The 12,229-nt window shown below is 44.1% G+C and overlaps 1 protein-coding gene across 2 annotated transcripts in view; it reads right to left on the reverse strand.

Annotated features, from left to right (window-relative positions):
• The window catches only part of FNTB (farnesyltransferase, CAAX box, subunit beta), an 84,662-nt gene extending 77,825 nt beyond the window's left edge, over positions 1–6,837 (reverse strand). The window contains exon 1 of one of the 2 annotated variants that reach the window (XM_067733136.1): positions 6,584–6,837. In XM_067733136.1, the coding sequence (XP_067589237.1) occupies positions 6,584–6,727 (144 nt within the window). In that variant the 5' untranslated portion in view covers positions 6,728–6,837. The remainder of the gene's footprint in view (positions 1–6,583) is intronic. The other variant, XM_067733126.1, reaches the window with a different exon arrangement.
• Between the last annotated feature and the right edge of the window lie 5,392 nt (positions 6,838–12,229).

Consider the following 12,229-nt stretch of genomic DNA (forward strand, 5'->3'; position numbering starts at 1 on the left):
TAACTCTCCAGTAGAGACATACCTAGAAAACCCTTGCTTGCCCTCCAAGCCTCTTTATAACATAACTTAGTCCTAACAGTACATCTCTCACTTTTCCAGTCATGAGGCACTTGATCACTTAGGATATGGCGAAAGGGGAACACAAGAGTTCAGAGGTAAGTCTACTAGTTTGTCAGAAGCTTACCCCTGCTCCTGACGGGGCACAGGCTAGGTGTTGCTACGTACAGAATGGTTTTGCATTTGCCAAAGTAAGATTATACATATTGAGGAGTCCTAGAATATGCCATCCCAAAACATGCCTCGTTGGCATATGGATTATTTTGAGCTAAAGGCCCTTGATAACCAGGAGGTGAAGGAAAAGCTCTAAAAACAGGGCATTACGTTTCCTTTTGTGAAAATGTCTCCCTCTCCACACCAGGAGGTGGAGGACTCCAAACAACTCTTATCTAGGGAGAAGGCACGGACTTGAATCTGAATAACAAACCTTACTAAACAACTCTTGTTTACCATACTTTTCCTGGACTTAGGGGAAACATAAGTTGTCTCCCCAACCCAGAAGCCCCAAACCCTTTTCTTTGTTTTAGCCTAAAACGGCATATAAACTCAAGTTCTAACTACCCCTTTGGGTGACTCATCGATAGGTGCTCCCATGTGTACTCAACAATGCACATGTTAATAAATTTCTGTTTATTTTTCTCTTGTTAATCTGTCTTTGGTCAGTCTAATTTCCAGGGCCCCAGCTAGAGAACCTCAGCCGGGTAGAGGAAAAGGTTTTTTCCTCGCCTACTATATATTTATGTGGATGTACATGCACATGTATCTTTATATAATATAAACTAATAAATATATATTTGTGTGTGTGTATAGTCTGTGTACATGCCATAAACTAGTATGTATATTACTTTGTGGTTTTCAACGATGGAGGGATTATGTGAGAATCTAGGGGTCAGAGATGAAGTGACTGCACCCACGTCCCCAAGACTTAGATGCCATGGCAACATAGATGCAGATCTAACCATCTGCCTGCATTCTTGACAGCTCTGTTTAAAACATAGCTCCTGGAATTCTTCTAGAAATCCAATCGGAAGCACAGAATAATATCCATTCATAGCTGAGTGGTAAAAAACAACAAATGCATTTAGAATTTTCTCTTTCACAGCTTCTATCTAAAGCAAATCTCGTGATGCACCAACTTTCGTACCATAGACCTTCCCTTCGCCCTACATTTCCCCCTCTCTCCCAGAGGAGGACCCTTCCAGAAAGCAGATTTGCTGCCTGAGACTCATGCTAATGCTGAAGATGTGGTAAAAGAATCATTAATAGATTAACTATAAGAAAAGGATTCTTCCTAAAAAAAAATTATCCCTCAGAAAACACAAGTCACCTTATAAGAAATCCTTACAAAGTAACTCTTGCTGTGGGGAGTTCTTTCAGTTCCTTATTTTGAATACAAAGTACGAGTTGGGGTTGACACATCATCCTGAAACAACCTCAGTCAAGGTCTGGTGTTGGCTGCCTACAGAAGTCAGCTGATGGTATCAATGAAACGAGACAAATTAAACACAGATTTAATTCCTGGGGATATGAACTCACACTTGCACGTGCAAACTGCCACTGTAAACCCTTTTAAAGATCACTTTAAAAGTTAATAAAGTGTTTAAGTTGCGATGATCAAAGATATGCACCAACTGGACACACTGTAAAAGAATTAGAATTGTAATTTGTGATAAAATATTCAATATCTTCCCCATATTTAAAAGGGATGTATCTCAAAAAACTGGAAGTGTGGTCTGCAAAATCATATTCACTGATCCAGAGTATAGCTCCAGTGATGATAAAAACACAAAGGTCAAAGATGGATGTGAAGAGTTTGAAGACAAATGTTTTATGAATTTATGAGGAGGAGAAAGAACAATATTTCTAAATTAGTGTGATTTTATAAAGTATGTGATTTTAAGTAGGCACAGGTACCTAAATTTAAAATGCAAATCGTGTAAACAAGCGTTTGGTTTGTTTCCCTACATACCTAATAGTATGTGTATTCTCAAGTTGACCAAAAAACACTTTAGGGGACTTTTTAATAGGGAAAATGGGGAAATTTTGATATTTGCACTTTCTAATAGTTGGGCAACATGGTATATGCTGAATTTCAATAAGATAAAATTGATTCACATAGCTAGCCTACTGACCACTTAACAAGCAAAGCTCTGGTCCCACCTATCAGAAGCATAAAAATCTAGTTAGTGTGACTATATTTAGGGACTTGTTCCACCTCTGTTTAATAATCTTTCAGACACTAGAACTTGAAACAAGTCAACAGCAGGAGCTCGGGATTCATTCCTGGATCCCTAACGTTCCCTCCTTCAGGATCTGCAGTGGTGCAATGCCCGTCACTTGCAGCCAGCTCTTTAGCCTGGCTCTCCATCCTGTCCCCACCCGCCACCAGCACTCCCTCGCCATCAGGGCAGCCCCACCCATCCAGCTGACCTAATTCCCTACCACAGCCAACCTGGTCTTTCCCTCGTAGCGGCTCCTCCCACTGGCATGGCTGCCGCCCCAACTCCATCCTTTACAGCCTAACCCGAGTCCCACATCCTCCATGAAGTTGTCCTGACCGCCTCACCCCACAACAGATCGGCTTCCACTCCCTGAAATCCTCATGCAATGCAGTCATAATTTAGCACTTCATTACATGCTCTGCTGAGTCATTCTGTGATTGCTTCCGGCATATTCTTCTCTTTTTTTTTTCCCCTCTAAGAGAAAAGAATTTTGACTGAGACAAATAATTCTTCTAGATTCCCCTCGGAGTTGACTGGCACTTGACTGAATGTCGTCTAATGACATCATGCCATTTCAAATGGAGAATGTTTCTGCCCCTGTTCAAGGGCAGTCTAAAGGGAAAACAAAAGTAGTACCTTCAGTAACAACTGTTGTTGGCAAACCTGCTACCTCTGAGATTGTACCGGTATTACCCTACCGGCCTGAATCACAGAGCATTTGCAATGGGGTGACTGCAGGTGGCACAGAAAAGGAAGACAATCGCTAATAATACAACCACATCTTGCTTTCTGGAGTCATAAAAGGTTCTCCGAGCATCAAATTCATCAGCTTGTCAAGAAATAAAACAGCCTGTCACAACAGAGACCTTCAAAAGATACCCAGAATCTCACCACTGCTCATTACCTCTACTACCACAGCCCTGAGCGAAGCTGCCATCATGTGTCACCTGCAGTACTGCAACAGCCACTAACTGGTTTCCCTGCACCCACGCTGGCCTCCTCACAATCTACTCTCAACAGCGACCTAAATGAGCCTGCTGAAATGCTCAACAGATTGTGTCAAAACCCTTCAATCATAGATCAGTCTGACTCCTGGTAGGAAACAGATGGCACATTCAAAGTGGGTGATTTGAGGAGAGTTCATATCATAACACAGGGGCTAGCAACACAAGGGTACTTCATCCCCTTCTAGACCTGAAATGTGAAGAGAAGGGGTAGAGAGGGAGACAGAGAGCTCCACGGAGAAGGCACTTAATTGGAGATGTGACCTTAAGTCTAGAGACACTCCCACCCACACAATCCTGCGGGGAAGGGAATATATACGCCAATCTCATCCTTCTCCCTCACTCTCATCCCCTATCAATACTCCCCATGGGCAAATGCAAACAGAAGGCAGAAAGCAAGGTTGCCTGTCAGTGCAGGTCCACCTCCTGGGGCACATCTACAGAGCAGGGTAGAAAAGGGTAGAGTGAATCTGGGGAGGTAAATGGAAGCTATTCAGCCGAATGGCTTCCCATCTCAATCAGTGTATCTGAAAGTACGAGATCCAACCTTATCTCCTGTTCTGTTTGCTAACCTCTCTACTCAGTAGCTCTCCACTCACCAGGCACACCCCGCCTCAGGTCCTTTGTACTTGCTGCCTTCTCTGCCCAGAATGCTTTTCCCCCAGATACACACATGGCTTGTCCCCTCACCTACTTCAGCTCTCAGCTAAAACGTTACATCAGCAGAGGTTTCCTTTACCACCTTATATTAAAAACCTCCCTTGCTCCTATCCCACCCATGCCTGGCACATCTATCTCCCTTATCTTGCTTTATTTTTCTCCACAGCACTTCTCTCTAACGTTAGATAGACAGATGGATGGATAGATATTTTTTTCTCCTTTTTAATTGACTGCGTCTCTGGCCTAGAACAAAAGTTTCATAAAGGCGTCCACTTGGCCTCTTTTGTTCACTCCCTTATACCCAGTGTCTAGAACAGTGCCTGGCACAAAGGAGGCACTCACGTATTTGTTGCATGAATGAAAATGAATGAATGGAACAGAAGAACCCACAGCTAAGGACTCTTTCCACTGTTCAGAGGTTTCACTCCTACTATCAAATCATTGTTAAGCAAATAAATAGGCTCCTGATAATCAGACAGGAAGCAGGTGACAAGCATTTTTTATTGGCAATGGCACAAAATTGAGTGCTGTCAGCAAACCCCTAATAATAAGTGGAATCTTCAGTCAGAACCAAAGGAATAACAGCAGTGTCTTCTGTAAACAACTCCTAGCAAGGTTGTTTCTTCTTATGACTATATCATCATTAACCTACCAACCTAGTCCTTCTATAAGACTCAGTCTTCTCATCTGTAAAATGTGTAAGGATTGAATGACACAATGTATGGAGAGCATTTATTGGGTATGGAACCCAATAAATGGACACTATAATGATTATTAAAACATTGAGGAAGCCATGAGAATGAGATACCATGCTATCTTCCTATGATCTGGAACAGTTTATCCTAGACTTTTAAAACGTGAGCTGGAATAATGACACGGAAAAGAAGTATAAGATGCTTTGCTATCCACCACACATTTGGGCCTAGATCTGAAAGACATCCTACAGTACCAGTGCTCCATATCAGAACCTAGTTTCCACACCTGGCCCAGACCTTGGCCAACCCTTTTGCAGGCCAGTACCTTGTTGCATCCATTTCTGCATCGCTCATTATATCTAAGCACTTAGAACATAAGTGCTGCTTTGTCCCTCATAGGAACTAAGCAGGGCATGTGACTGCAAAAATAGTATAAGCAAAAGAGAAAGAGCAGATCAGTAAAGCTCCTGGCGATGCTCCTGTTTTTGACTTACCCCTCTAACCATGGAAGTCTCTGTGCTGGTCCGCAAATTAGACCAAATTCTGATTCCCTTTTCTCCACTAACATTTTATCTATCCACAGCCTCATCTGCTGGGTCAATTCAGTTAACTACGCAAAAGGTGACCCCATAGTCTTAGGTCAGATAAAAAGAAAAAGGCTTGACCTGAATCCACTCAACAATCCATCACTTAGGAATACTGCAAAGATCCTGTAGTAGCTTTTTCATTGATGGGAGATTTCTTTGCAATTTTTTGCAGATTTCTGTAGAAGGACACACTGGTGGGCTAACTAACCTGGGAAGCTAGATTCAAAAGGTAAGTTTCCTTTCTACCCTAAAACCCATGAAACTTAAATCTCCAGTTAAAATATTCCCTCTGCTACTATGTGTATACGTGTGTATTCAAGCCCTTGCTTTTATTATTTTAGTCATAAATATACAATATAATAATTATCATTACTAATTTTTGCCAAAACTGAGGCTTCCAACCTCAGGCATGAAAATCAAAGCAGGTCCCTCCAAGATTAAGCCTAGGGATTGATCTTACTAAGAGATCTTATTTTAGTAAGCAGCCTGATGCTTACTTGTTAGTGCTAAAAAAAATCATTCTGATCACTTCTCCTAGTGACAGATGGGTAACCATTTCCACAGTAACTAACTTGGGACCAATTCCAATTGAGGAACGAGAAGAAAAACAAAACTATAATTCACTACTCATTCCGCAAACACGTTTCAAAGTGATAGGTCCCATCTACTTCGAGGCCTCAGTGAATGGCAAATAGTACAAAATTCACACTCTTATTACAGCACTTCCCAAACTGTGCTGTTTTTCTCTCTGTCTTCCCCAACCACGCTCCTGATCAGGGGCTGTTTTATTTCTTTGCATTTCCATTGTTCGACATTGTGACCAACGCACTGCTGGTGCTCAAATGATTGAATGGCTACTAAAATGTCCCCCCACGAGGCAGGCGTCAAACCTGGCACTGTGGGTCATAAATTAAACATCATGGAATGGCATGACCGCAGTCTGGCCACTTCTTTTCCCCTCTATGTCCCAAAACTATAAGCAGGGTGGGGAATGTGCATTATCCATACGAGAACCTCCCGATGTCTGGCAAAATGGAGTGGGCTGTCCGACCCACCCGGGCTGCTTCAGTCCTCCAGGAACAGAACAAGATTCTCTCCGTTTCCTAAGGCAGAGGGGGCCCAGGTACTGTCCTCTCCCTCCAACCTTGACAACGACCCCTCCCCAACCGGCCCCACAAGCACTCCACTCTCCAGCCCAAGCCTGGGCGCCGGGAGCGTCCCAGAGGTGGGGGGGGCGCCGCGGAGCACTGTGGGAGCTGTAGTTCTCGGGTGGGTTCCGCACCCCGGCGGCCCTGAGGACCAGACTCCCGCTCCCAGAAGCCCCCGCGCGGGCGCCTCGCCCAGTCAAGCCAGCTCACCTGTTCCGTGGACGTGACTGTTTCTACCGAGTCGTCCTGCAACCGCTCCCGCGCGTGCTCGGGCCTCAGACTGTACAGCGGCTCTGACCAGACAGGGGAGGAAGATGGAGGGCAACAGTAGGTGAAGGAACTCGGAGAAGCCATGCTCTGGAAAGCAGCAGGCGGTGTATAGGACTCAGCTTCGTCAAAGAACAACGCGCCTTGAAACTCTAGCGGGCTAAGGCGCTACGGAGAGCGGGTAGAGTCAAAAGATTTTGAACGCGAATCGCTCCTGCCGCCTACACAACCTCAGGGAGTGAGTTGCTGGAATGCTGCCGCCCCCCATTGGGCAGAGGAGCTGCTGCAAGAGGCTCAGTTTCCTGGCGCGCAAGGAAGGATGTGTACATCTGAATTTCATTTCCCACACACACACCTTTTCAACATTCTGCTCATTCTCACTTACTTATGTCAGTAGTTCACAGTTTCGGGTGCCCAAGAACCCAATGAGGGTAACTTTTTTTTTTTTTTTTTTTTTTGCGGTACGCAGGCCTCTCACTGTTGTGGCCTCTCCCGTTGCGGAGCACAGGCTCCGGACGCGCAGGCTCAGCGGCCATGGCTCACGGGCCTAGCCGCTCCGCGGCATGTGGAATCTTCCCGGACCGGGGCGCGAACCCATGTCCCCTGCATCGGCAGGCGGACCGTCAACCACTGCACCACCAGGGAAGCCCGTGGGTAACTTTTAAAAAGGCATTTCTGACAGCTCTCCTGATTGCCTCAGTCATACTATTATGAACAGAATTATTGCACACCTTTGGGTACATGACAGCCGCCCAAGAGAAGCCAGCAGCTTCTCCACAAAGGAATTGCCACCTCAGTAGTCAGTGATGGAGGGAAGTGGCACTGCAATTCTCTCCTATCAATTTGGGGGTTACAGTGCAGTAGCAGGAACTAAAACTCAGTAGAAGGGACAAGTGTAAGTGAAACAACCAAGAAAGTATTCACTCATTTATTCAGCAATTTTTTTTATAGAGCACCTACTACATGTCAGGCACCCGTGCTAGGCCTCAAGAATACAAAAGTGGACAAAACAAACAACGTCCCCCCCCCCCCCCGCCCTTGAGAACCTTACAGCCTAATGGAATTGATAGAATTAAGTGAACGAACACTAAAAAATCTGTGAACACTAGTGATGAATTGTATGAAGAAAAATAACAGGGTCTATGAGAGAAAGTAAACGAGGAGGGGACTAATTAGATTGGGTGGGCTGGCCAAGCCTCTCTGAGTAAGTGACATGTAAGCCGAGACCTGAAGGATGACAAGGAGACATCCGTGTGAACAACATGGGGAAGCGGCTCATGAGGGAAGGGCCTGCAAGCTTGACAGAACACGCCATAAATACACTCATGTGTGTTTGTATTCATTCTGATGTTTAATCTGAAGGTGTTCTGAATAAAAGAAATTCCTATTGAGTGGGGTTAATCATATATGCCTCCATTAAATGTTCAAGTAGTGATTTTAGGAAAACCCTGCTACCTTTGGACAAGCAATAGAAGAGGACGTCTTTCAGGGCCCACAACAAAAAGACTGCACCAAAATTATAACACCAAGAGGTTAAACTATTTAGAGTGGGGGTGAGGGTTTTGGGGGTGGGAGAAGATAGGATAATAACAGACTTTCCAGATAGACACAAACCCAACTTCCTGCTCGGAGCATTTTACTCTGTTCCCACTAAATTCCAAGCCACAAGTCCAGGACCCAGGGGACCGTGGTGCCATCCTTCACAACCAGCCATTCCCCTGTTCTCAGACTCCAGTGTCTAAGGATGAGGCTGGGATGGCCTACGGGCCTCAGGTAGGTAAACACTATCGCCCTGTCCATTTTAGAGATACCGTTGCTGAGTTAAGTCCCGGAGGTGCCGGAATATTTCTAAATCTGGGAATAAGTAGGTGTGTGGGTTAGGGTCACAGATATGGCTGTACAACGTGAAATAGTCTCATTATTATTTCCTCTGCATTGGCATCTTAATTGTCTTCCCCTTAGTTCTATTTTGGAAAAAATGATCTGTTAAGGTCTGGGTCATATCTAAGGATTCTGCCTTCTTTGTAAAGTGTTGCTTTGCCACCTAGAAATTTAAATTGAACTACTGAAAGAGTAGCTGGAACAGTTTTGTAACAGATTATTACATCTGTTACTGGTGCACCTGAAGCAATTGCCAATTGTATTCAGGAAATAGAATTCTATTTCTGAAACGCAATCTCCTCCACGGTGGGATCTGAACCATGTTAATGGAGCCGTGGCAAGAGTCTCCTGCAGGATAGTGTCTGTTCATGTGCTGGGCACTGAACTAAGTGCTGAGGAGAGAGTGGTGAACAAGCCACACACATTCTTAACCCTTACGGGTCTCGTGATTTACCAGAAGAAACAGAGGTTAAACGATCATTACAGAATTGACTGTTTTATTGCAGTTGAAGGAAATGGCATGAGGGAGAAAGAAGCACAGCACACTGTGAGATTGCATAGCAGGGGAGACTGAAGGTAGTCTGGAAGATCATGAGGAAATGAGTTAACTCACCCAGGTTGAGAGAACGTACCAGGCAGAGGAAACCCAATGACAACAAAATCAAGTGAAACAAGGAATGGAAAATATGAGGAATTTATACTCTTCGGAGCATCAAGAAGAATTTTCAGCCTTGGATCAGCGGCGGCCCACCAGTCGTCCTTCCTCTGAGTTTAATAAAATGACTCATTCAAGAAGCAGAATGTACATAAATACTGGCGGTATGGCAGAGAATGATGTATTTACAAGAGAAAGTCTTAGCAATGATAATTAATTAATACTCACTCCAGCTTGGACCGCAGATGGTTTGGGTTTATTTTACCCAGTGTATGATATTTTTCTAAATTAAACTGTGAACTGTAATTGTTTTTTTAAAAAATAATATAAAATGTGGATAGTGTTATTTTGCACTTCTATCTAGAGCAAGAAAATAAGAAAAAAAAGTAAAGGTCTAAATGAACCACTAGAGGGCACTTCTGACCCTAGAGTAGCTTCTAGAGTAAGCTTTAGAACTGCTCTCACTGCATTACTCACACAAGTCCATATGTCAGCAAGGATTGTTTCCTTTAATATCTTGCAAATCTATGTAATAATACATAATTTGGAGAGTTTGGAAAAATGGAAAGAACTCATCCATTATCCTGCTAGGTAATTAATTTTTCTCCCCCACAATTACTTCTCTCCCTGCATCTGTGGTTTCCTACTTTGCCTTCCCAGTCCCTGTCCCTCCTGTCTCCTGGATACAAGTGTTACCCAGCTCTTACCTAGGGCCAATCCCTCCCTCCCCCTCGTGCCCATTCTCCCTTGACTCTCTTAAGACATCAAATTGTTCCTGTACTTGATCATACCCATCACCCACAAACAGGCTACTTCTCCACTCATGGGGGAAAAAAAGACATTTTTAACCCTCTTGATTCTACTCCTTCTTCAGCTACCTCCCCATTTCCCATTCCCTCTCTACCAGTCGCTCCAATTCCTCTCCTCCCACTCTCTTGAACCCATTCCAAACTGGTTTCCCCATTGGTTCGTGTCAAGTCCCCGTTAAACTTCTAATTGCTAAATCCAAGGGCCAGTCTCAGCCTTTGTCTCATCTTCCTACCTGACCTCCTAGCAGCATGTGACGGGGTTGATCATTCCCTTCCCCTTGAAATACCTCCTTCTTGTAGTGTCTGGCACCGGCCTTTGCTATTTCCTCATCTCCCTCACGCTGTAGCTTTCGAGTCCCTCAGGGTTCTCTGTCTACAATCACTCACCTGTAGCTCAGGCAGTCTCAGTATTTCAAATACCACCAGTGGATTGAAAACCCCCTCATTTATATCTCCAAACTGGATCTCTCTTCTGAACTCGAGTTCATCTCTCATATCCTATTTGCATTTCCACTTAGATATCTAATACAATCAGTCCCCTACATACGAACGAGTTCCGTTCTGAGTGCGTGTTCGTTAAGTCCAACAAAGTTAGCCTAGGTACCCACCTAACACAATCGGCTATATAGTACTATACTGTAAAAGGTTTAAATACTTTTCACACAAATAATACATAAAAAACAAACAAACACAAAAAATAAAGAAAACACTTTTAATCTTACAGTACAGTACCTTGAAAAGTACAGTAGTACAGTACAACAGCTGGCATGCAGGGGCTGGCATCCAGTGAACAGGCAAGAAGAGTTACTGACTGGAGAAGGGAGAGGAGGTGGGAGATGGTAGAGCTGAAGGATCGTCAGCAATAGGAGATGGAGGGCAAGCTGCACGTAGCAATGTACACCAGACACGTGAACTAATACGTGATTGGACATGCGAATGCACGTTCGCCTCTTTGAAAGTTCACAACTTGAAGGTTCGTATGTAGGGGTCTTAGTGTGGTAAGTGTGTCCACAACAGAGCTGCTGGTATCTCTTCCAAACCCGTGCCCTCAGTTAACTCCATCCTCCCACTTTCCTCCAAATACCTTGGAGCCATCCTTGATGGCTCTCTTCCTCTCTCTCATAAATCTTGGTGAAAATACATCCAGAATTTAACCCCTGCTTACCAATTCCACTGCTGAGGTCCTGGTCCAAGCCACCACCATCTGTCACTTGGATTCTTACACTCATCTCTTAACTATGCTCCCTGTTTCCACTCTTGTCCTCCTATAGCCTAATACAAACTCAAAAGCCAGACTGAACTTCTTCAATGTAAGCAAATGAACCCCTCACTTGAAGCCCTCTTGTCATCTCAGAGTCAACCGCAAGGTCCTTACCCTGGCCTAGAAGCCCCCATGACCTGGTCTTTTCTCCTTGCACTTGCCAGCTTGTTCACTCTGTCCACCACACTGGCCTCCGGCTGTCCTGTGTCCACCCTAGACATGTGCCAGCCTCAGAGCGGTCATGCTTGCTGTCCCCTCCCCAGCAATGCTCTGCCCGCCCCCCATGTAGACAGGGCCTGCCCTCTCATTTCTTGAAGTCTTTACTCAGATTTTAATACTCTGTCCCACTCCCCTGCTTTCTTTTTCTCCACAGCACTTACCACCAGCTGACAGACTTTATACCTTATGTATTTATTTTGTTTACTGTCTGTCTTCCTCCCACTAGACTGTAAGCTCTCAGGGAAGGCTGTATTTTGTATTGTTCATCACTTATTCTCTGGCACATAATAGGCACTGAAGAAGTTAAATGACTCAAATGATTTCCAGTCACTGTAATAAACATTTGAGTGCTTGTTTGTGTAACATACTGTAGAAGATGATGACAATGAACATGATACTAGCCTTACCCTTCAGGAACTTACTAGCTAATAAATACAGAAACTGTATACATATAAATAAAGTAAACATACAAAATATAAATATAAAATAATAAATAGACACAAAATAAGACATAATACACACACAAAAGGTAGTGGGAGAAAATAGGAAAGGAATAATTCAATTCTAATCTATTAATGAAGATGGTTTTTTTTTTTTTTTTTGGCAGCACTGTGCGGCTTGTGGGATCTTACTTCCCTGACCAGGGATCGAACCCGGGCCCCCTGCAGTGGAAGCCCGGAGTCCTAACCACTGGACCATCAGGGAATCCCCAAAGATGGTCTTTTAATATATAACACTCGTGTTTAGTAATAGTTTCAATAGAG

This window comes from Pseudorca crassidens, chromosome 1 (assembly GCF_039906515.1).
Source record: "Pseudorca crassidens isolate mPseCra1 chromosome 1, mPseCra1.hap1, whole genome shotgun sequence".
Classification (NCBI taxonomy): Eukaryota; Metazoa; Chordata; class Mammalia; order Artiodactyla; family Delphinidae; genus Pseudorca; species Pseudorca crassidens.